This window comes from Aulonocara sp. 'chitande type north' Nkhata Bay, linkage group LG4 (genome assembly GCF_057382095.1).
Source record: "Aulonocara sp. 'chitande type north' Nkhata Bay isolate Kocher_YH1m ecotype deep benthic linkage group LG4, A_spYH_male_GT1.1, whole genome shotgun sequence".
In the NCBI taxonomy this organism is placed as follows: Eukaryota; Metazoa; Chordata; class Actinopteri; order Cichliformes; family Cichlidae; genus Aulonocara; species Aulonocara sp. 'chitande type north' Nkhata Bay.
Window position 1 is genome coordinate 16,413,577 of NC_141347.1, and position 24,806 is coordinate 16,438,382.

General features: G+C 41.8%; 1 protein-coding gene across 1 annotated transcript; it reads left to right on the forward strand.

Annotated features, from left to right (window-relative positions):
• Positions 1-7,824: 7,824 nt before the first annotated feature.
• Positions 7,825-20,232, forward strand: emp2 (epithelial membrane protein 2). The gene is made up of 5 exons (XM_086288756.1): positions 7,825-7,980; positions 16,428-16,721; positions 16,806-16,911; positions 16,992-17,132; positions 17,236-20,232. Exons 2-5 carry the CDS (start codon positions 16,644-16,646, stop codon positions 17,403-17,405), a joined length of 495 nt encoding a protein of 164 aa, XP_086144882.1. The 5' UTR covers positions 7,825-7,980; positions 16,428-16,643; the 3' UTR covers positions 17,406-20,232.
• Positions 20,233-24,806: the final 4,574 nt, after the last annotated feature.

Genomic DNA, 24,806 nt, shown 5'->3' on the forward strand with positions numbered 1-24,806 from the left:
CAACACGTTGACTGTTGAAGCAGATGGGTTACAGCAGCTGAAGACCACACGATGTGACAGTCCTGACAACAGAAGACCGGATTGCTCTTAAGGATTGTTTGGAGTCGACTGTGTGGGAGGTGATCTGTGACGACCACGGAGAGGACATCGACAGCCTGGTAACATGCATTACGGACTATATAAACTTCTGTGTGGATAACACCGTGCCTACCAGGACTGTGCGGTGTTTCTCCAACAACAAACCGTGGATTAACCCAGGCATTAAAGCTTAAGCAGAAGAGGAGGGCCTTCAAATCCAGAGACAAGGAGGAGTTGAAAAGGGTGCAGAGAGAGCTGAGAGGACTGATAAGGAATGGGAAGGACAGCTACAGGCAGAAGTTGGAGAACCAGCTTCAACAAAACAACATTGGTGAAGTCTGGAGAGGCCTCAGAACCATCTCGGGCCACAAAGGTCAGAACTCTCTGCCTGGGAGGGATGTGAGGTGGGCAAATGAACTGAATCATTTCTTTAACAGATTTGATTCAGCCATGAGGCAGTCTTCAACATCGGCTGCAGACTCACTCACCCCCACTGCTGCTGTCTCACCTCTGACACCTCAGACACTTCACACCTCCTCCACTCACCCTGCTCACTCCTCCCCACCCCCAACAACAGCATCCAATGCACACTCAACACAAGGCTCCAGTCTGTTTCTCTCAACCACCCAGGTTAGGAGGGAACTGAGGAGGATTAAAGCCAAGAAGGCAGCGGGCCCAGATGGCATCAGCTCGAGGGTGGTCAGGTCCTGCGTGGACCAACTGTGTGGGGTGATGGAGCACCTCTTCAACCTGAGCCTGAGGCTGGGAAGAGTCCCACAGCTCTGGAAAACCTCCTGTGTTGTACCAGCGCCAAAGACTTCACGCCCCAAGGACCTCAACTGCTACAGGCCGGTGGCTCTGACATTCCACCTGATGAAGACCCTGGAGTGGCTGGTCCTAGCTCAGCTTCGGCACCTGGTGAGCTCATCATTGGACCCACTTCAGTTTGCCTACCAGCCTGGCATTGGAGCGGATGATACCGTCATTCACCTCCTACATCGTTCCCTCTCTCATCTGGAGACCGCTGGAAGCACTGTGAGAATTATGTTCTTTGATTTCTCCAGTGCCTTCAACACCATTCTTCCCACGGTCCTGAAGGACAAGCTGGAGAACTCTGGAGTGGACCATCACCTCACTACATGGATTCTGGACTACCTCACCGACCGACCACAGTATGTGAGGACTCAGGGCTGTGTGTCTGACAGGGTCGTCTGCAGTACGGGGGCCCCACAGGGAACGGTTCTGGCTCCGTTTCTCTTCACCATCTACACTGCAGACTTCTCCCACAACTCCACCCAGTGCTTCCTGCAGAAGTTCTATGATGACTCTGCAATAGTCGGCCTCATCACTGATGGGGACGACAAGGAGTACAGAGGACTGACCCAAGACTTTGTGGACTGGTGCCAGCTGAACTACCTCCAGATTAACACTAGTAAAACCAAGGAGCTGGTGGTAGACTTCCGCAGGCACAAACATCCTCCACTGCAAACACTGAACATCCAAGGTATGGACATTGAGGCTGTGGACAGCTACAGGTACCTTGGTGTTCATCTGAACAACAAACTGGACTGGACTCATAACTCAGACGCCCTCTACAGGAAAGGGCAGAGCAGGATGTACCTGCTGCGGAGACTCAGGTCATTTGGAGTGAAGGGCCCACTCCTGAAGACCTATGACTCTGTGGTGGCCTCAGCACTCTTTTACGGTGTGGTCTGCTGGGGCGGCAACATCTCTGCAGGGGACAGGAAGAGACTGAACAGGCTGATCCAAAGGGCCAGTGACAGGAGAATGGCGGCTAAGCTGTCATTCCTGTTGGACAACATCTCCCACCCCATGCAGGAGACTCTGACAGCACTGAGCAGCTCCTTCAGTGGAAGGCTGGGGCACCCACGGTGTGGGACGGAGAGATTTTGCAGGTCTTTCCTCCCCACTGCTGTCAGACTCCACAACAAAGACTTTTGCGGCTGATCAAACCCACACATGAGCAATAAGACTGCTATATGTGCAATTCTTTCTCTGACAAAGTTGTACTTTTGTATTTTCTTACTCAGTTGTATATAGCATTTGTATTCTATTTTATTCTATTGTATATTTGATTCTATTTGATTCTATTGTATATAGTATTTTATTTTATTTTATTGCATTCCAGTGTTTTCTAATTTCTGCTACATACCTTTGCACTTTTGCTGTAACGAAACAAATTTCCCACCTGTGGGACTAATAAAGGTCATCTTATCTTAACCAACCTCATTAAACCGGTTCAGGCTGGTGGTGATGGTGCAATAGCGTGGGGGCTATTTTCTTGGCAGACTTCGGGCCCTTTAGCATTATTTAAACAACATAGCCTATGTGAGCGCTGTTGCTGGTCACGCCTGTCGCTTTATAACCACAGTGTAATGCACACACACTAGACTAACATAATCTTGAAGTGGTTTTTTGACCATGACAATGAGTTTACTACTCAGATGGCTTCCCCAGTCATCAGATCTCAATCCAATAGAGCGCCTTTGGGATGTGGTGTAATAGAAGATTGACATCATGGATGTGCAGCAACTGCATGATGCCATCATGTCAGTATGGACCAAAATCTCTGAAGAGCCTTGTTGGATCTATGCCACAGAAAATTAAGTCAGTTCCAAAGGCACCATGCTAGTACTAGCAAGGTGTAACTAATAGAGTGTCCAGTGAGCGTATGTCCTCGTATTGAATTTACACTTCCAAAAATGTTGGGATGTCCCATGTTTTTTATGTTGCTACGTCACTTCCTCTGGAGGAGAACAAGAGCAGTTGCTGTGGTTCACAGTCTCGGGCCCCATTTGTCATATTTTTTCATTTCATAATGCTCCAGGTCTGAACCACAAGCAGGCCAGTTTAGCATTGCTGCCACGCTGCTGTAATATATGCAAAATACAGTTTGGCATTGTCCTGCTGAGATAAACAAACAAAACATTATCTGAATGGCAGCACATGCTATCACTGGGGTGCAAGCTAACCATGCCATGTCCACTAGCTCCCAGACAGACCACTACAGATGCTGCTTTTGACCTTCTGGATCTTGTTTTTATACTTTTTTCTTCTTTCTTTGGATGGTTAAGATTTAACCCCATTAGTGGATGAGGGTATTCTTATTTAAAGTTTGAAATTATTTGCAAATCTTCCCAAACAGCTTCACATCACATCTCAATTTTGTACAAACATGGCAGCAGTAAGAGAGCGGAAATCTAATTCTGCTTTAGTAACATTCCTTGCTGCAGGGTTTTGGGCGGAGATGGGTTTTAGCTTTTTGTTACCACCTATATGTCTACAACAATAGCAGGCCACTGATATGTGTCCATAGTGACATACTTGTAAGTGGGTGTGTGTGTATTAACATGAGTAAGTCTCTCATTTTTGTCGTATGTGTGATGGACACCCAACACCTTGCAGAGAGGTGAAACCAGTTTGCATGATGTGTTTATGCGTTATAGCAGTGGTATAGGGGTCGGACACCTGAGGGGCTAAAGAGGATGGGACTGCTTTGTTGTTTAAACAGGCACAGGCTTTGGATGTGCGTGCATCTGCGTGCGAATGTGTGTGTTTGCTGTGCAACAAGGGATGTTGAAATGAACAACAAATGTTCACCAGGCTTAAACCAAAGCAGGCAGACAAAATAAATAGAAAAATTACAAAGATGACCAAAACATCCAGGAATATTGTTTTTAAGTTGCTCTCTTAAAATTGTAGCATGATGCTTTGCTTAAAAAAAAAAAGCTCGTTTCTGTGGTGACACGCTTGCTGAAAGGAATCCAATAAGGAGAAAAAGTAATGCCAGCAAATGAGGGATAATCCATTGTATTAATTGGAATGTGGCACCATCAGCTGCACAGCAGATTACATCCATCCTACCCCGTCCTGCACAACACATTATGTGTGCATTCTTTAAAAATATGCATACATTATTTGCAAAACAAGCGAAGCCCAGTGTTTTCTTTGCCCACAATAACCTTCTTCTCACACAGCAACATGACCTCAGGCTTTATTCTAAAACGATCCTGGCAGCTTTCCTGCCCAGCCCTGCCCACTTTGTGATAACAAATAATGGCATCAAGATACATCAAAGCAATTAATTTTTTCCAAAAAGCTCTTGAATTGTCTGTTTTAATTATATCCATGTGTAAGTTTAACCAGGACATCCTGAACACACATTCATTTCAATGAAAATCTTACACTGTCTGGACATGAGCTTTGAAGCTTTATTTAACCAGGATATTAGCGTTATGCCTCTAAGCTCCATTTCCTTCTATTGTTTTAAATCAGTGGAGCTCTTGAACGAAGCAGCCCAATGCCATGTGTCTGGCTGGCATAACACTGCTGCCTCACTATGAAGGTGATGCTTAACATCAGCTCTTTTTGCATTTGCAGCCATTGTCACACTGGCAGCAGTCACGAGCTGCGGCTGCCAGGAAAATGCACGGAATTATGAGCTGCACAATGAGCTCGGACAATGCCTTCTTCATTACCTCGTGCTTGTCTTTACCAACTACTTCCTTATGACCACAGGAAAGAATTCCACCTTGTCAGAGCGGTTACGCCAGCCAGCAAGGCAGGCGAGACAAAGATGCCCTAAACTCACGATGTAAGATTGGCGAGTGTAAAAGAAGTGGTAACAAGAGATGGGATTCCTGATAGTTGTTGAGGTTTAAGTTAGGCTGTCAATTATTTGCAAATGGCAAGTCTTGATGGGAGAGTTGTTTGCAGACCCAGTCCCACAGCAGATACGCCTTTAGAGATGGGTGTGACATTATATAAACGCCCTTAGTGGTAAATAAATGAAAACACTTATGTGGGAACAACGGAGTAAGTAAAACAAAGTGAGAAATTATTTCTGTTTATTCATCTTACCTTTACATGCCTCTTCAGCACATGGCATCACCCCTGTTAGCACATTTATGAATAGGTGCATTCTGCTGAAGTCAAACTGTTCTCTTATGCAGCACATTTAAAAACATTTTTTTAATGTTTATTCTCATTTTGCATCCGTATTACTGAAGGCTTCATTCACCCCACAAAAGAAAAACTAGCAATGAGGATTGTTGAATTACTTTCTATGATTCCTCAAGACTTTCTGTGTTTGCATTTATTGGACCTATTGAGATTAGCAAAATGAGTGAATAGATTTACTTTTGAACCCTTTTGTGAACTTGCTTGATGCTCATTTTGTGCTTCTGGGCTAAGACAGATGAGTAAGGCACTCCAACCTCTAGCTTGGTATGAATACTGGAAACAAGAGGAAGCTTTGTTCAACAATATAAACAAGAACTATGGCACCATGATCTTTAATATTCCAGATCTCTTCATGCAGTCTTGTTATCGCCACACCCTTTAAGTAGACATAGTTAATTCTGATGTTCAGCTTCTGACTTTAACCTCATATCTACCAAACAGCCTCTATGTTTCATTATCTCATCTACATCTTTGCAAGACACCATCACACATAAATTACTAGATTGTTCTGTTAAATTAGGCGAATGTTGCAGACCAATGGAACTATGCTAACCTTAACTAAAACTACATCAACTGCATACCATACAAAAATACATTAAATTACCAAAAGTATTTGCACATCTGCCTTGAGTGACATCCCATTCTTAATCCATGGAGTTTAATAGGATGTCGGCCCACCCTTTGCAGCTATAACAGCTTCAACTTTTCAGGGAAGAAGAGTTCCCATCCATCCATTCACTTCCACTTATCCTTTTCAGGGTCGCAGGGGGCGCTGGAGCCTATCCCAGCTGTTATAGGGCGAGAGGCAGCGTACACCCTGGACAGGTCGCCAGTCTGTCGCACAGCCAACACACAGGGACAAACAACCATTCGCACTAACATTCAGACCTAGTGGCAATTTGGATTATCCAATTAACCTATCCCCACAAGCTGCATGTCTTTGGACAGTAGGAGGAAGCCGGAGTACCCGGAGGGAACCCACGCAAACACGGGGAGAACATGCAAACTCCACACATGCAAACTCCACCAGCCCGATCGTGGAATTGAACTCAGGACCTTCTTGCTGTGCGGCAACAGTGCTAACCACCGTGCCACCGTGCTGCCCAGGTTACCAAGGTTTAGAAGTGTTTGTGGGAAATTCTGACCATTTTTCCAGAAGCAAATTTGTGAGATCAGACACTGATGTTGAATGAGAAGGCCTGGGTTACAGTCTCTGCTCTAATTCATCCCAAAGATATTTTATTGGGTTGAGATCAGGACTTTATGCAGGCCAGTCACGTTCTTCCAAACCAAACCTGCTCATCCATGTCTTTATGGACTGTGCTTTGTGTGCTGTTGTGCAGCCATGTTGGAACAGGAAGGGACCATCCCCAAACTGTACAACTCCTGAAAAACAACCCTACACCATAATCCCCCTCCATCAAACTTTACACTTGGCACAATGCAGTCACACAAGTACCATTGTCCTGGAAAACCCTGACTCGTCCATCAGATTGCCAGGCAGAGAAGCATGATTTATCACTCCAGAGAACATGTCTCCATAGAGTCCAGTAGTGTCTGATACACGGTCTTGAGCTAATTTCAAACTCACATGGACTTTGGAAGTCTGTAGCGACCAAGTCGGCAGAAGGTTGGTGACCTCTGTGCACTATGAGCCTCAGCATCCGTGGACTTCACGCTGTGATTTTACATTGCCAACCAGTTCATGTTGTTCCCAATCGCTTTCACTTTGTTTTAATACCACTAATAGCTGACTGTGGAATATTTAGTAGTGAGAAAGTTTCATGACTAGATATGATGCACAGGTGGCATCCTATGAAAGTACCACGCTGGAACTCACCGAGCTCATGAGAGCAACCCATTCTTTAAAAAAAATGTTTGTGAATGTGGAAGTGATTGGAACACCTGAATTCAATGATTTAAATGGGTGAGTGAAAATTTTGGGCATTATAGTGTATTTTTGCATGACATATTGGAGTGTTAGAGATTGGTAGTGCTTGTCAGCAAACAGACACAGGGCAGGATTCTGATTGCAAAGCAGTGACTTGTGAGAGCTTAAAGAGGGAGATCTCATTTTCTGTGCTTGTCTTTTCATGATTGCTCTTTGTGTGGATGTAAACTGTGGGCCTTCCAAGAAGCAGTTGTTTTAAATTTGTGGCAGAACCTAAGAGAAAGAACTTTTAATTATAACAAGCTGTGGCAGCCCGCCAAGAAAGCAGTGCTATACTTGGAAACCAAACTTTATGAGCAGAAAATCCAAACGCTGCCCACACTGGGCCTCGGAGGTAAAGTCCAGAAATACCACAACAATGAAAAAGGAGTGTTTAAGGTGGATAAGAATACAAGGGGGGGGGGGGGGGGGGGGGGGTCCTGGGTCAAATATTTTGACCTCTAAAATGAAGGAATACTTAAAAAATCTAAATTAAAGAAAACACAGGTAACAGAGTCAACTGTTTTTCCGCTCCTCGCCCCTTTTCAGTATTCCTTCTTCATTCCTTCCTTTCCTTCACTTTTCATCCCCTTTTATCTCTTTAATTTCCTTTTGTCTCCCTCCCTGTCCTCGGACTCCTTCCGCTTGTTTTTTCTCATTCAGACTGTAGCCATGTGAGGAAATATAAACTTTCTATTTTTTTCACCATACTTTTCTTTTCTTTTTCCCGCCGGGCCCCAAATTCCTGTCACCTATCATCGACACGCGCGCGCGCGCGCGCACACGTAGACCTCCCAGTACATCGAGTCCAAACCACACCCAGCTCCAGGTCTCCCTCCCTCGCGCGCTCTCGACGGCCGGGCTAGCGGACGTGCATTTGTACTTTTTTGTTTTTTTTGATTACTAGTGAGAACGACAGCTGCTGTTTTCTCACGTTCGAGGCTGTTTCTTCCACAGAAGAGTTGTTTTTCGTGCTTGGACCAAATTCGGTGAGCGAACTTTTCTTTCCTGATAACTTTTATTTTAAGTTTAGTTTGGCGCTTAAATGCCAAACAGAACTTTCTATGTGGGAGTTGTGGCATCACTCAGAGCAACTTTATGTGTTTGAAGTGCAGCGTAACGTGTTTACTGCTCTAGAAGACAGCTGTCTAAAAAATATAAATAAATACATGAATTAATACATTAAAACAACAACAACAACAACAAAATATATAAATAAACAGAACCTTAAAAAATATATTTTATGGTATGTCTGTTTAAGCGTATTTGGACATTAGGCCGTCTCTTACTGTTTGTTGCAGGGTTTAAGGGTCCCTTACTGCCGTGTTTTGCCCTGTGGGTATTTTTACACAGATTGTAACTCAGCTCCAAGTTCAGACATTGGAAATAAAACGGGCGTTGTCAGCCACTTTGATAATGTGTGTGGGAGTAAAACGTATTTTTAAGTCCAGTGAAAGAAACTTTAGTGTTTTGGGAAGGAGGATAAACATTTAGTTTTTTCTTTCGTTTTTTTCAATGGACGCTGAAAATATGCGCCTGTGAACTCTGGGACTTAAAGATCGGGCTTCCTGCAACATGACACAGAAGGCTGTTATGTTGCTGTGGTTGTGGTTTCCGGGACTATGCTTTATATATGTTGCTTATAATATATTTAAGGGGTGCCATCTAAATGCAGTACACACACTGTAATGCCTTTATCCCTGTCTTTAAGTTTTCAATGGGGTAGATCCCTGTTTCTCTTCATGCCTGTCGCCCTCTTGTGGATAGAAAATAACATTAGACTATGTTATTTTAGGTTTCTGTGGTTACAGATTTTTTTTTAGCTCCAGCAACAAATAAGATAAAAGTATAGAGAAAGATATGAGGACATATGAAATGGGAGGGTTACAGTTGAACTGCAATAATGTGGATACACTGGATGGCGTGGGCAAAGTTAAATTGGCGGGAGGGGGCTCTGTCAAGTTGCAACACGCTCCTGAAAATAGGAACTGAGGCATCAAAGCATTATTTACTCCAGCCTCAATGCCACTTGTGGTATAGACCATGCTGCAATCACAATATGGTAAATGCTAAATGGCCTGTATTTCTATAGCGCTTTACTTAGTCCCTATAGATCCCAAAGCGCTTTACACTACATTCGGTCATCCACCCATTCACACACTGGTGATGGCAAGCTACATTGTAGCCACAGCCACCCTGGGGCGCACTGACAGAGGTGAGGCTGCCGGACACTGGCGCCACCGGGCCCTCTGACCACCACCTGTAGGCAACGGGTGAAGTGTCTTGTCCAAGGACACAACGACAGAGACTGTCGGAGCCGGGGCTCGAACCGGCAACCTTCCGATTACAAGACGAACTGCCAACTCTTGAGCCACGATCGCCCCACATTAAGCTATATTTTGAGTAGAAATCTGGTTTCCATATCTCTTAATAATCACATACAGGGAATATACATGTGAACAAGTGCGTTAAGCAAGAGACTGAGTGAGCAAATGGATGGATAAATTGCTAAATACAGGAGTGAAGCTAAACGTGGCTGCATTTTGATGGATACCATCATCCCACCATATTGAAGGTGGTGTGTTTTCATCCCATCAGAGTCAAGTTTTAGAGTGCAAGAGGGTTTGGATGTATAATTCAGGCAGAATAACTCCTGAAGCATTTTCCCTCTTACACTTATGTTTTGTGACACGAGGTAGCGAGCCACAAGCATTTCCCCTCATACAGAATGTGGCACGCGGAAAGACATGAGTGACATATGATAGGAGGGGAATTAGACAGCAGGCTTATGGAGAGATTTTAAGCGTCGCTGACAGATGAAAGCGATTAGGGAACAAGTGTGAAGTGACTGACAGAAGAACAGAAAAAGATGAACAATATAAATAAATAGGGATGGAGATGTGAGTGGAGGTCTCCTTTTCATCTCTCTGTCAGGTGTTACTTAACCTCTCTCTCCCTCTGTCTCTCCATGTGGAAGTTATTACTCAGCACTGTCACATGAGGAATGTGTGAAGAAAAGCACGTACACACACACACACACACACACCTAAAAACCATGTTAGCGTCCAACATGAAAGAATGCCTGTGTTGAAGTATTTGAAGCCAGAAGGAAAACAGTTGTGTATATGTGTGCAGATTCTTCTTATTTTTTGGGCTCTTTTGTAACTTCATGTTACCCTTCTCTAGTACTCAGAAAAACTTGATATTGTGTGAGTCTTTTTGTCTATTTGGGATGTGAATATGTCATTTGTATGCATTCACAGACAAATAACACAAATAACCACCGAAGTAACTGGTCTATCTGCAATTTCATAGACTGTATTGTACACTCTCCTAATATTTTAGTATGGATGGCAAGGAATAGAGCAACAGTCAGTCCAGAGTACCACTTTTATTGAATATTTGAAGCCTAATGTTGTGTTGTCCCATTAAAGCTAGTCCCTGAAAGATGAAGCCAGGTTGGGTCTCCTCAACACAGACATTTAAAGTCTCACCAATCCTTGTTGTGTCCTTCAAATTCAGTCAGATGCTGCATGACTTTGAGTCATTTAAATCCCCCTAAAACAGCACAGTACTGTTGACTTGCTACATAATATACAGGGTTTGGTCTACAAATGTAGCCAAACACTGTCCCTAAGGATGAACTAAAATGTTTCCCCTTGTAGTAATTGTAAAGTTGCATCTAGAATGCATCATATCTAAAAAAGACCTCTTATAGATACATAATGCTTGATTTCTGCCATCGGTCCTGGGAAAGTGTACCTTTTGTGTAAAGGTAATCCAAAGCTTGGCCTGTAAGTCGTATACACACAGAAAGATTTGGTTCCCCTTTGCTATAAGTGAATCTTATGATATATAAATTTAACATTATGACCAAGTCTATGACCAAAGCACTGAAAATGAGTCTTAATTTCTCATGGAGATTGAGTTTTTCATGAGCAAATGTTTCTCAATTGTCAGCTTAAGCTTCTTTGAATATTTGTGCATACACAAAAAGGAGTATTCAAGAGTAAAGGCAGATGAGGGCCAGAGGGCTCCACTGGAAGTCTTCTATCCCTTCTCTCTTCTTTTTTTTCCTCAATCCAATTTTCCATGGCCAAAGACACAGAGAGAGAGATAAGTAGAGAGAAAGGGAGAATGGGACAGTGAGAGAGGCGGGGGAGTGAGATGCAGAGGCCCAGTTAAGTCTGTGGCTTTGTGTTTTATGAAAAGAGGGGAAAAAAGGACATTAAAAGTCAGCATTTTCCACCAGACAAGGGAATCAGTCGACATGAGCACACACATATACACACTTGCACTCTTCCACTGACTGAGTCTCCCCCAGTCTCCTATTATAAGGCTGAGTGGAGAGGAGGAATGGCTTCATTTGTGGTGTTTGTCAGCGTGTGTGTATCTGTGTGACAGGGAAGGTAACTGGAGTTATCTGTCATTGTGTTTCTCTGCTTACACCTAGCCGTATGCCAGACTTTCCTAAAGTTAAACACAAAGGGAACTGTCACATCTTGTACAAACAAAACACAGGATAATATACTTACTGTAAAATGACCTGAGTTATACTGCTGCTGATGTGGAGAAAAGCTAAGCTTCACTTTGTTCTTTTTTCCGACTAGAGACTTTCCATGGTCATTTTTTTTGTGCTGAGAAGGTCTCACAAAACTAAAGCCCCTAAACCATGTAAACCCACTTTGAATAGCTCTAAAAACACTAGCCTCACAGGGAAAACATAACAGCAAAAATTCAACTTCTGTAGGTTACCCTTTAGCAGCTACATTTCGCTTGTGAACATCACATCTTAGTTCAGATTACATTTGTTAATGACCACGACAAAGATGGTGTTACAATAGATTTGTTATTACTTGTTCTGGTGGCGCACACCTCACAGTTGAGGCAAATAAAATCTGTCTGTTATGATAGATAAGGTGTGACAAATTGTGCCGTGTTGGTGTGAAGCAGGTCAAAGAAGCATGGCTAATGTATGCAACATGAATGTGGATAGTGTGTGTGTCTGTGTGTCAGCTGTTGCCTGATGTCAGAGGAACGACAATTCACACTCTACTATCAGCGCTGAGGGAAACCCATTAGGGTCGCTGGGAGTGCAGGGTCCACATTAGGCTAATGTTAGGGTATGTTTGTAGTAAGTGTTGTTTTCTTTTCTTTAATCATGCTCATGATAATCGGGGCCTGGCAGTCAAAGTAATGAAGATCTTTACAGTGCAAGCACTCACCAACACAAAAGACACTTATTTCATTTACTTTCAATTATCTACATTTTCCTTATGCGAATCGTATGTTTTTCTTATATTTAACTCAGCTCCCAAATGTTTGCGATTTTGCATTCTGTGTATGTGTGCATACATCAAAGTCTGCACGACTGTACTCAGTATGTGCCTCTAGGCTCATGTTTTTGTTTTTCTGCCTTCCCTCCATTTCCCTCCAATTGGGTTCCCTTCCTTGTTTCTCTGATCCCACCCTCCTCCCGTGCTCCTCCTCTCTTTGCTGAGATGAGAAGGCAGCTGCAGACAGTAGAAGATCCAGCTGTGTGTGCCCACATGTGCATGTCTGGGGATTATTTTCCACTCCAAAGAATGTCCCTGCAGGTCAGATTAGGCTCAAAGAGATGCATTGCACTGGAAGTGAATTAAATTATCTTTTATTTTTAACTTTGGCCGCCCTTTTTCCCAAATGTCTTTCGATGCTTCCTTCACTGTGCTAGCGTTTCTCTGTAAAATCAAAAACTAAAATCAGATTTACAGAAACAGATTTATTATAAAGTGTTATATGTGTGCTATTCACTACTTTGTGTGGATATTGAGAGAGTTGGCATACAGTAGCTACTTTATATATAAGGTGTCACATATAAACACACAACGACACCAAACTACCATATAAACACAGACATCGCAGGCTTTTATTGCCTCAAAGCGTTTATGTTGAGAATAAACATTTTGCAGGCTCACGTGCGACAGGATTTTCACTTCCATTTCTTTGTAGTTTTTTTTTCCTCACAACCTCTGGTCTCGGTTTAAATGAGTCTTACCAAGCCTTTGTCTTCTCCAGTTTGATTTTCAGAACAGTATCATTATGATCTTTTGGCTTGAAAAGCCCTTGCTGTTCGCATACTTGTTGGAAACCTGAACCCTGTGCTTTTAGATGGCTGTTGTTATTTTCCCGCTTCCTTTTTACTATTTACCACCTGGTGCCCCCTTCCCCCCTACCCAGACAGGGAGGACCTATCCTTTGGCACATCACACAACCGCATACTCGCACACAAAAACTGTGACCTGCTTCCTGTTGGTGGGCAGAGACTGTTTTTACTGTGACTCCATTTTGGCGGGGAAGACTAATTCCTCTGCAGTCTGGCTGGGGCTGTGTGTGTGTGTGTGTGTGTGTGCGTGTGTGTGTGTGATTGTGTACACTCACATGCTTTTAAATATGCTTGCGTCTGTGCCTCGTAAGCTTCTGAACCTTAGGTGGGAGGCACTTCCAGAAATCTAAATAATATGTTTTGTTTTATGTGCGTTATCTCCACGGTAGAGTTTGATGTGTGACACTGTGTGACGCAGATGCTAGTCAGTATGTGTTTCAGAAATGTAGGCCTACATTTGCAGACACATTATATTATAAAGTGCCATTAAAGCTGTGCTGTAAAATGTCACAGTTGAATTGTAGATTTTGGAATCCTGTGTTATGTGAGCATTTGCAGCCAAATAACCGAATGATGCTGACAAGGCATTTTTTTTATGCTGAGCAAAACTCAACCCTGGATTTTCTCACACATGGTTTTCTGGGTATGCTTGAGTTTGTTTTTGTTTTTTTGTTTTTAATAGAATCCACATTTTTATTCACTCTGAGGAATTTGTCTGTAGAATACACAAATAAAAACTAATGAAAATAACAAAAGAAAATAAATCAGGCGCAACCTTGCAGAAAGAGAACACAGTAACTTATTGTTCAAATAACTGCCTGTTCAGACACAAATACGTCTTATCCTAACAGATACACCCAACCTGTTATGACTGTCAACAGTGATTTGTGAAACCATACACTTCTGGACATTTAGTTTGAATCATACTGCTACAAAGGCTAAGGTCACACTGCAGAAGAAGTAGAATAGGCTGGTATTTGAACCTGCACACTGAGTGCCCTTGGTTCATTTGAAATATGTAAACTTTACTGAAATGTATCCATGGCAGTGCGTCTTGATTTACTGGCATTCTTTTTATCAAATTTGTAACTGATAATTGTGTATCATTGTGTTGGTTAATCTCAGGTTTGAACAAAACACAGATTTACACACACACACACACACACACACACACACCCCCCCCCCCCCCCCCCCAAAGTTTACTGCTGAGTCCTCGCTGCCATAAAGTCTGAATGAAGGCCTTTAATCACTGCAAAGTATACACTACACTCCCACACATTGTAAATGTGTGTATATATACTGTGTAAAACACCCACTCTTTCTTTGACACACATGTACACATGATTTGCTGGACAAAACATAAGATGTGTGTTTTCTTTAATTTAAGGGAAGACTCTGAGGCTTCTGACTGTTTCTTTGACAGCTATTTGGACACAATGTAACAGAACATACATAGACGGATTGTAATTGAAGTTTTTAGCGATGCTTTATCTACATATTTTCTAAATAGTTAAAAAAATCCTGTCAGTGCTATATTATTATACATTTCATTTCTATACATAATTTATATTTTGTTCTGTATGTATGTTATTCTGTCGATATTGTAATTACTGCTTGCTTTTCTTTGAAGGCTGATATTGGACAGTACTCCAGTTTCATTGTACTATTGGGCGATCGTGGCTCAAGAGTTGGGAGTTCACCTTGTAATCGGAAGGTTGCCGGTTCGAGCCCCGGCTTGGACAGTCTCGGTCGTTGTGTCCTTGGGCAAGACACTTCACCCGTTGCCTACTGGTGGTGGTCAGAGGGCCCGGTGGCGCCAGTGTCCGGCAGCCTCGCCTCTGTCAGTGCGCCCCAGGGTGGCTGTGGCTACAATGTAGCTTGCCATCACCAGTGTGTGAATGTGTGCGTGAATGGGTGGATGACTGGATATGTAAAGCGCTTTGGGGTCCTTAGGGACTAGTAAAGCGCTATATAAATACAGGCCATTTACCATTTACCATTTATTGTACAAGGTATGACTGTGCAATGACCATAAACAGTTAAAGACTGTGTTGACATTGCCAATATTAGTTATTTGGCATTATATGTATGTTGGCACATATTAGCTCATAAATTAAAATGAAAAAAATAAAGATGACACGGGAGAAACGCCCTTCAAACCATGAGTGCTGATCTTGCTTAGTTTGTCCACCACGCTGCAACTCTGCACTCGACAGTCAACGACGACTAGTAATCGAGAGTAATCGACCACTTGTGAAAATAAAGGAAGATTATTTTTAAACGACATTGTAGAGCTGCACAATTAATCGTTAGAAAATCGCGATCTCGATTTATACTTATGTGCGATCTCATTTCCAAATGACAACGATTTAAAAAAACAAAAACAAAAAAAACAAAAAAACAAAAACAAAACACAGACGACAATGATTGTATTGCATTTTGATCTGGGACGTAATCTGCATGAAAACAAGCGCTCACTCTTCCTGCTCAACAAATGACGAGGGCGGAGCCTTATACCACGTGATACAGAAGCTGTGCCGTGTGATGCTAAAATTAGCAGGGAAAAAACAACTGAGAACATGTCAGGGATGACGAGAAAGTGACAGGAGAAAATCCGTCCCGGTCAACCACCCAAACATCAATAGCGAGAACCTTATACAGCGCTTCCCTATACCCGTCGAACTCCCGCAGGCACAAAGAAATTACGGAGGCTATTACTTATCACCTGACCAAAGATATGGCTCCCATCAACACTGTGCAAAACGAGGGATTTAGGAAAATGATCAACACCCTCGACAAACGCTACACAGTGCGTTTCTATTGTTGCACTACCTGCTCTATACACGCAGTGTCCAGCAACGGTGGAGACGGAATTTCAAGCAGTACATTTTGCGGCAACAACAAAACGTGAGACATTTGTTGTTTTTATGTTTATTTATTGTTTTATGTTCAGTCTCAACTGTTACGAAGTTGATGTGCAGTTAAGCACAATAAATATTTATATTGGAAAAGAAAATCGTGATCTCAATTCTATGCAAAGAAATCGTGATTCTCATTTTATGCAAATCGTGCAGCCCTACAACATTGTCATATTATCTTAGCTAGGACTTATCAACGACCACATATAACACATTTTTGGGACATCTGTTTCTGTTTTGTGTATCTATACGAGCTGAATTTTTACATCACCAAATATCGATATTGGTATCGATCATGCATGATGATGATGATTAAAGAAATCATTTCTTTTTTTCATTTACTCAGCTATTACACTCATGTTGCTTCCAACAGGTTCTTTTCATGTGAGCGGCCTTGATCCATTCCCCACTATCAGTCTGCAACCCCGCCTGTCTGACAGCCAGCATAAACATACAGAAGTGATTCCACCAAAACTGACAATCAGCCAGTGGGAGAAACAAACAGCGAGGGGAAACGGCCTGCAGGGTATTTAACCAGTTTGACCGACAGGTGACAAAAAGCAGATAGAAGTTAGACGGAAGGGCAGTCATGTTGATCATCTTAGCTTTCATCATACTCTTTCATCTGGCTGCAGCCATCCTGCTCTTCGTTGCCACCATTCACAATGTAAGTACACACTGAAAATAAATACTCCTTTAACATAAATCATTTCACTTTTTTTAACAATGCTTGTGTCTATCCCTGATGTAGGCGTGGTGGGTGGTATCAAGACCTGGCATTAACATTATTAGTGACTTATGGTACGCATGTAACACCACTTGCGAATCGATTGAGGACAGTCACACTGTGAATGCAGGTAAGACAGTGTGTATACTTCCTATATCTCTGTAAATGTATGTCTGGGTATGCTACAACTTCTAACTTCTCTCTCCTCAGCTTATCTGCAGGCAGTCCAGGCTACCATGATCCTTGCCACTATATTGTGTTGCGTCAGCTTCTTCGTCTTCATCCTTCAGCTCTTCAGGATCAAACAGGGAGAGCGATTCATTTTCACAGCCATTATCCAGATATTGGCATGTATGTAAAACACATCTAACTTTTAATGTTCTAATGCAACTTATATCCACTATCCGTGTGTATGATTTCCATCCTTTTCCTTATCTCTTCTCTCATCTCCCAGCTTTATGTGTGATGATCGCGGTGTCCATCTACACGGCCGAGAACAAAAGCTTTCATAAGCATGACCTTCAGGAAGGCTCATTCGGCTCCTCTTATGTTGTGGCGTGGATCAGCTTCCCCATGACTCTCATCAGTGGCCTCGTGTACCTGGTGCTCAGGAAACGCAAATAGACATAATAGGCTTATATAAACAATATTCAAATTCTATAAATGGAAACTTGAACATACGAGTACAAACAAACAATTTTTCTCATCTAACATTCTTTTTTTAACCCTTATTTTTTTATTTTCTATTGGAATCTGCTTCAAATTCTGCATCATTTCAAATCACAGGTGCAAATCTAGAAAACATTTAGTACTTTTTTGGTCCATCTTATGCATGAGCTTCTTGTTCCTGATGGTACATTGTTCTTACTGAGTGTGGCAAAGATGACTCTTCGGATTCAAGTCCTTTAGAGACATGGCAGTCCAATTTTTCCCCTGCTTACGTCTGTGGTAGCCACTGCAGTATGTTTCTGCAATTATCTAAGGCGAGAAGTGCACCGTGATTCACATTTGATCTGCAGTGCCTTGTTTAAACAGTGTAACCTTACCTTTGCCAGCATGGCACACTGTGCTGGCTAGCTCCATTTACATAAGGTCAAATCAGCTCGATGCAAATGCACACCACAAGAGCCTAGGTGACTTCATCACCCATCCACTGCTCTGCATAGACGAGGCTCCAGAGGACCCTTGCTGCATTTTGTGAGAACTTACCTTCACCTTCCTCCCTTTCCCTTGGCAAAAACACAGGAAGAGAGCTCTGCTTTGTCTCCCCCTGTTGTGTCGCTGTCTCCTGCTTTCCACCAACTCCAGTCACAGGACTGTTTTATCCAAAAGGATAATAGTGGAAGAAGGAAAAAGTGTGGAGGCTTGTCTGACATCTCCTAGACTTGCTAAAGGCTTTTTTTTTTTTTTGTGAATCTATAGTTGACAGACTTTATTTTGTACATATTTGCTGTGTGTGTATAGTTAAGGCTAGATTCAAATGATAAAAATTTTATCTATAAAATAAAAGGCATATAAATAAACAAATATTAACCACAGCATAGAAGTGTAGTGAATCAGTAGTTAGAGATACAAGATGTAGGATTTTAACCTTTTTGTTATGTTCTTATGTTACTTTTTGTGTTTTCATGGTTAGAAAGGAACCAGTGATTTGCTGTGAGATTTGGGATTTAAAACGACATAGAAATGTGTAAACTTCAAAGAAGAATGAACATTTCTTTGTTATTACTATGCTTGTTTTGTTCACAGCTTCTTTGAAGCTATTCTTTTGAAACCACTGTTTATTAGATTATAGCATCATGCGACTGGCGATGTATGAAGTAATTACCATATTTTTCCCCTCTCTGGCTGGGTTACTGCTTGGTCCATTACTGGAACATTTCTAGCATCTCTGCACTTACTCATGTGTCAGCTTTTAATAGTAAGCTAGATGTTATACCTGCCAGCAGTTCCTTGCATTACTTTAAAAGAACTGAAACCATCATGGGCATCAGCGATTATAGTTGTGCTGGATTACTTCAGAGATGCACTGTGCTGTTTTTGTTGTAAAGAGAAATGTTAGATAAAGCTTGGAACACAGAAGTTTGTAACCTGCTAACTCACCGGTGATGAAGATTTGTGGAAAAGGCGTGGAATTGAAGTTATTAAGCTTTACTATCCCAAGTCGATACTTGAAAATGAACAAAACAGCGTGTTAAAGGCCAAGATTACCATGATATTCATGCGTTTTGTCAAGTTGTCATCATTAGTGTTTCACTTGGTAAAAAGCCTCATGTAATTAAATGCCTTTTATCAAAAATGTTTGTTAATGTTGACTCTACTTTAGTTATGATGTAATGATTTTTAAAGCAGACCAATATTTAACTGTGGATAAATCAACGTTTTGAACATGGCATCTGATCAGATAAGTTAAATTAACATATTTTCCCAATTGAGTGTGTTGTTATTTATTCATCTAAATTGCTTTGGCATGAGTCGCCCTAGAAATGGCCACCTCCTCAGAGCAAATTCCCCCGCCTTTAACCAAAACAAATAAAAATACTCTGGTCTTTTCCTTTTAAGAAGTCATGGCCCAGTTATAGAAAAAAAACTATTCGTAACAAGGTTTGTGTTTTTGTTTTTTTTTGAGTAACTGGGTTATGATTCTGAGAAAGCCATCTTTAGCACCACAAAGCAGTCACCTTGTTATCTGGTTTTATTTTATCCAAAGAAAGAATATTTCTACAGCAGATAGCTCTAAAACTGGGCAACTCATACCAAATCAGTCTTTATGGCACTACAAAGTAAAAATGAAATAGTTTGTCCCTTTCATTTCAGTTGTAGATATTCAACATAAAACACGTTATTATCTTTAGAGTGAATTTATTAGTATACTTTTCTTGTAGTGTGTTTTATACCCATGTAGATGTCATAAGGTCATACTGACAGAAAAAATTGAGTTGTTGAAACCAAAACTGTATTTATGGGGATTTCTTTCTTTTTTGCATCTGAAATATTTCTAATGTTTAATCAAGTATTAATTCCAAATTGATTTAAAGTCTCATGTTGCTCCATAATGTTGTCAGTGTATATTTTGCTGCGTGGAGTTGTTTTCCGCAGGCTAGCAGTTTTTCAATTTCCAGTTTCTGCTTGTTAACGGCTCATTTCCTTGTATTGTTTTAAAAGCCAATTAAATTACAATATACTAGTTATTTTGTCCTCTGTTGCAGCTTCTGTGGCAGCTTTGGTGATTTGTTAACATTTTTTGTCCTGTGGTCACATCATCAGATTGAACGTTTGTCTGCTACCGACACCTAGTGGACCGGCAGAATACTACATCATGTGTACGAGCTCGTTTATTTTATTCTTCAAGCGGCACACTGGTCAAACATCCAGTAGATTTATGAACAAATACTCAGCCTCAACACATCAATTTATCTGTGCTTATTTTTCTTTTACCTTTCGAAAATTGTCTTTGAATAAATAAAACATATTTGTTTGTAACTAGTGTTCTACTGGGTATTAATGTGTGCATACGTACTTGCTCTCCAGTGTCTTGTCTTTTTCTCTTTTCCCATGTTGCAGTGTACTACTTACCATATTTTAGGCTTTATTGTAAAATTTCATGGGAATTACACTCTGAGTGCAGTTTTGTTTCAGGTTTTTAATAAGGGAAAAAAATATGTCCAAATCTACCAGGCCCTGTGTGAGAAAGACATTGATTCATCAGGTGTGATTTCTGCAAGACCAAGAAATCAATTAAGTAGAACCTGCCTGACAAAGTGAAATGGACGAAGATCTTAAAATAGAACACAGCAAGTTTGGAAAAGGATTCATGATTACAACAATAAGAAAGAAATGGCGTACATGGGAGATTTTCAAGGTAGCTCTATGCCCTCCTGGGTTTTAATTGCACCTTAGAACACACATGCATCAACACTACAATGAGCGGGTGGAGGGAGGTTTGGAGTCTTCTCTCACCCCCATTCTCTGCGGCCTACTGGAGCGGGGGGGCTAGGAGGAGTGGGCCGTCCGACTGCGGTCTGGGGCCTCCCTGCTGCTGCGGAGTCGGGGCGGTCTGCCTCTCCCCACCGCAGGGAAAAGGGTAACACCACCTGGGTCTGGGTGCAGTTCCCCCCTCCAGGGGCGAGGGCACCTAGACCCGGTTAGTAGAGTACGCTTGGGGAGTGTGATCGTGTATACAGCGTCCCTTTATGTCTGTCTCCACGTCGGTTGAGTGTGAAGTACATATGAGAGCATGAGGGTGGGAATGGATGTTTGTGTCTGTGTGTGCCTGTATGTCTGTGTCTATATGTCAGGTTGGGTATCAGACGCCACCTCTCTGGGGACATCTCGGGCCCTCCAAGGTTTGGAGGCCTATCTCCACCCACCACCACTTCCCCTGCCGGTGGCGGACTCCCTCAGGTATCGGTGCGTTGGTGGTTCTTTGTATCAGGGGGTGGGCGTCCGGGTACACACCGGCTCACTCCTTGGCGGCCGCTTATTGGGGCTCGCTCGGGCCACTTTGGAGGTGGGGTGCCCCCGGCCTCTCGGCCTGGGGCTCGGTCACTCAGGCGCAGCTGGCTGCCGGCGGAGCTCACGGGCGCGTCACTGCAACTCCCCCTGGCTTCTGCTCCGTGGCTGCTGAATGAGCTCTCATCTGGGACTCTCCTCAGCTCTTACTGGGACAGTGGCGCAGCTGCCCCTCTGTTGGTCTTCCTTGGTCTCTTGTGTTCTGGGGGCCTCTGGATGTCTGGAGTTTTGATCTCCTCCATACCTGCTTGATACCATAGAGGACAGGGCTGTGGCTCCCCACACTCTCTAGCAGATCATTACATGGAGAAACCTTTGGAATGCAAGCATGCTGATCCACACAGGTATGCACACAGGTGTACACATGGGTATTCACAGATGCGGACTACAGCTTTCTTGGCTGCTGCCTCAAAGCACACTGTGCGCTGTCTATCTTGCGTGCTGCACAATATCGTTTATTATTTAGTAACTATTGATATCTATGACTAGCTAGTTTATTGTGATGGTGCTTTTTTTTTTTATTATTATTATGTTGCTCTTTGTTGTTTGCTGTCTCCCCTGTTTTTTTTGTTTTTCTTTCTCTCCATACAGGTGACCCAGGAGTTTTTTTTTTTTTTTTTTCTCTCTTCCCCCCCTTCTCACCGTCTCTTCTCCCCTTTGGTTTTCTTTCTTCCTCTCCCCCTCTTTCTTTCATTCTTTCCCCCTGTCCTATTTAAAAAAAAAAAAAAAAAAAAAAAGGATGACAAAGGATGAACTGAAGCTCCGCCATCACGTGATGTCACATGCTGCTGTTTCTGATGTCACTTCAAAAAAACAAAAACAAAAAAAACCTCATGTAATTAAATGCCTTTTATCAAAAATCATGTGTACGAGCTCGTTTATTTTATTCTTCAAGCGGCACACTGGTCAAACATCCAGTAGATTTATGAACAAATACTCAGCCTCAACACATCAATTTATCTGTGCTTATTTTTCTTTTACCTTTCGAAAAATGCCTTTGAATAAATAAAACATATTTGTTTGTAACTAGTGTTCTACTGGGTATTAATGTGTGCATACGTACTTGCTCTCCAGTGTCTTGTCTTTTTCTCTTTTCCCATGTTGCAGTGTACTACTTACCATCAGAGGTGGGACCAAGTCATTGTTTTGCAAGTCTCGAGTAAGTCTCAAGTCTTTATCCTCAAGTCTCAAGTCAAGTCTCAAGTAATGTCAGGCAAGTCAGAGTCGAGTCTCAAGTCACTGGTGTAAAAGTCCGAGTCAAGTCACAAGTCTGAAATTTTGAATTTCAAGTCCTTTCGAGTCTTTAAAAAAAAAAAATGAAAAAATAATGTTGCAGTTATGCTAAATGTAAATATTAGACCATGTAATTTTTAAATCTGTGTTTTTCTCAACACATGACAAAATAGTGAACTTAGAAAATATACACAAATTGTGAAATTGCACCTCTTTAAAATGCAGCTCAATTAAACCTAGCTCCAAGAATAATTTTCACCGACAGTTCTGAGATAAGCCGCATGTTATTCTTGGATGCGGTTGTAGGACCGGCTTTAAAATCACATGACAAAAATATCATACACATTAAAAAAAAACTGCATCACCAACGTAGCCTGGACAACATTTGCTAGTTAGATGAAGTCAGCTATCTCATCGTAGCATATTTATATGCATATTTATAATTATACGGTTCTTGGAGTGAGTGCATACACTCGTGAAGTTTAGTAACTTCAGGTCACTGCAACAAGCCCAGGTACAGTTTACCGACGGATGGGTACAGGACCTTGAAATGCACCGTGTAGAAAGTAAAGACCATCGTACGTATCATAAGTTTACCAGTCTCACAAATCGTCGTCATAAATACACATTCATTAACCGTTTATTAATAGGACCTTTGAGCTCAACGGTAATTAATTAGTAGTGGAAATAATTTCTGGTAGCATTACAGAAATGTAGCAGTGACAATAATACTGTATGCTGTAATCGTACTGGGCAATTAGTGATACAAAACAACTGTTTTATCCTGTGAATAAAAGTATATGTTTTTGTCAATGTACCATAATAACAGAAGCGAAACGCAATATTGTGTCAGGACAATTCACTATTTATGCACAATATACAAAGGAGCATAGCGCCACAATTTCTGTTCAGCGCCAGACTTGCTTGTAACCTATATCACCAATTATGTTATGAAAATGACGTATTAACTACTAAAAAACACTGACCTTCGTGTAAATGCTTGGAGCAGACTAACCTGTGAGCTGGAGTGTTCTGGGACGTTATATTTGGTCTTTGAATGGCTGCAATCCAGGCCATCCGTCGCGTCTTTGTTACTTCGGAAACATGGCTCGAACAATTTCTCTTCAACGACGTAATCCGATAACAACCGATCTCTTTACCCGTCGGCTTCCCGTGGCTGTCATGCGACCGGCTATTGCAGTTAATAATACAACAGCTTCTTGACATTTTTGTGTTTCTTTTTATCGCTGTGTGACTGAGTTCAATTGAAAGCCTGCGTGCGCTAGTACCTCTTGCCACGAGTTCCCAGAATCCTTTGCGGTTTTACCCGTGAATGACGTCACATTTTCAATCTCTATATAATATGCATGTTAAATTTTATATTTGGGGTAAAATATCAAGTCTTTTCAAGTAAACCGGTTCAAGTCCAATTCAAGTCCCAGGTCATTGGTGTAAAAGTCCAAGTCAAGTCACAAGTCTTAGAACATTTTTTCAAGTCAAGTCTAAAGTCATAAAATTAATGACTCGAGTCTGACTCGAGTCCAAGTCATGTGACTCGAGTCCACACCTCTGCTTACCATATTTTAGGCTTTATTGTAAAATTTCATGGGAATTACACTCTGAGTGCAGTTTTGTTTCAGGTTTTTAATAAGGGAAAAAAAATATGTCCAAATCTACCAGGCCCTGTGTGAGAAAGACATTGATTCATCAGGTGTGATTTCTGCAAGACCAAGAAATCAATTAAGTAGAACCTGCCTGACAAAGTGAAATGGACGAAGATCTTAAAATAGAACACAGCAAGTTTGGAAAAGGATTCATGATTACAACAATAAGAAAGAAATGGCGTACATGGGAGATTTTCAAGTAGACACGTTTACCATGTAGTGACTGGCTGGATAACATTTATGAAGAATTTTATATGAGACTTCTTTCACCTTATTTACAATCAAATATTTATGGGGGATCATCCAGACTGTCTTCCACTTGATATCTGGAACATATCGGTTCCAATAAGATATTATATATGGGAGAGAGATGATATCTGCTTGGAATAAACTACGTATTTTCTTATTGCTGTTACCAAGTTCTTGTGAAAAGCAGATTTTTCCTATTGGTGACTCAGCTGGATCAGGGAGAGTGACTGAGGTAAATATTGAGCTGTCAGTGTTTTTATATAACATTAAAGTCCCTGAGGGTATGGCACCAAGCACCATTGAGAATTCCTGAACACTGATTGGAAAATAATATAGTGCAATAAAGTCATTGTAAGTAAGTAGTTGT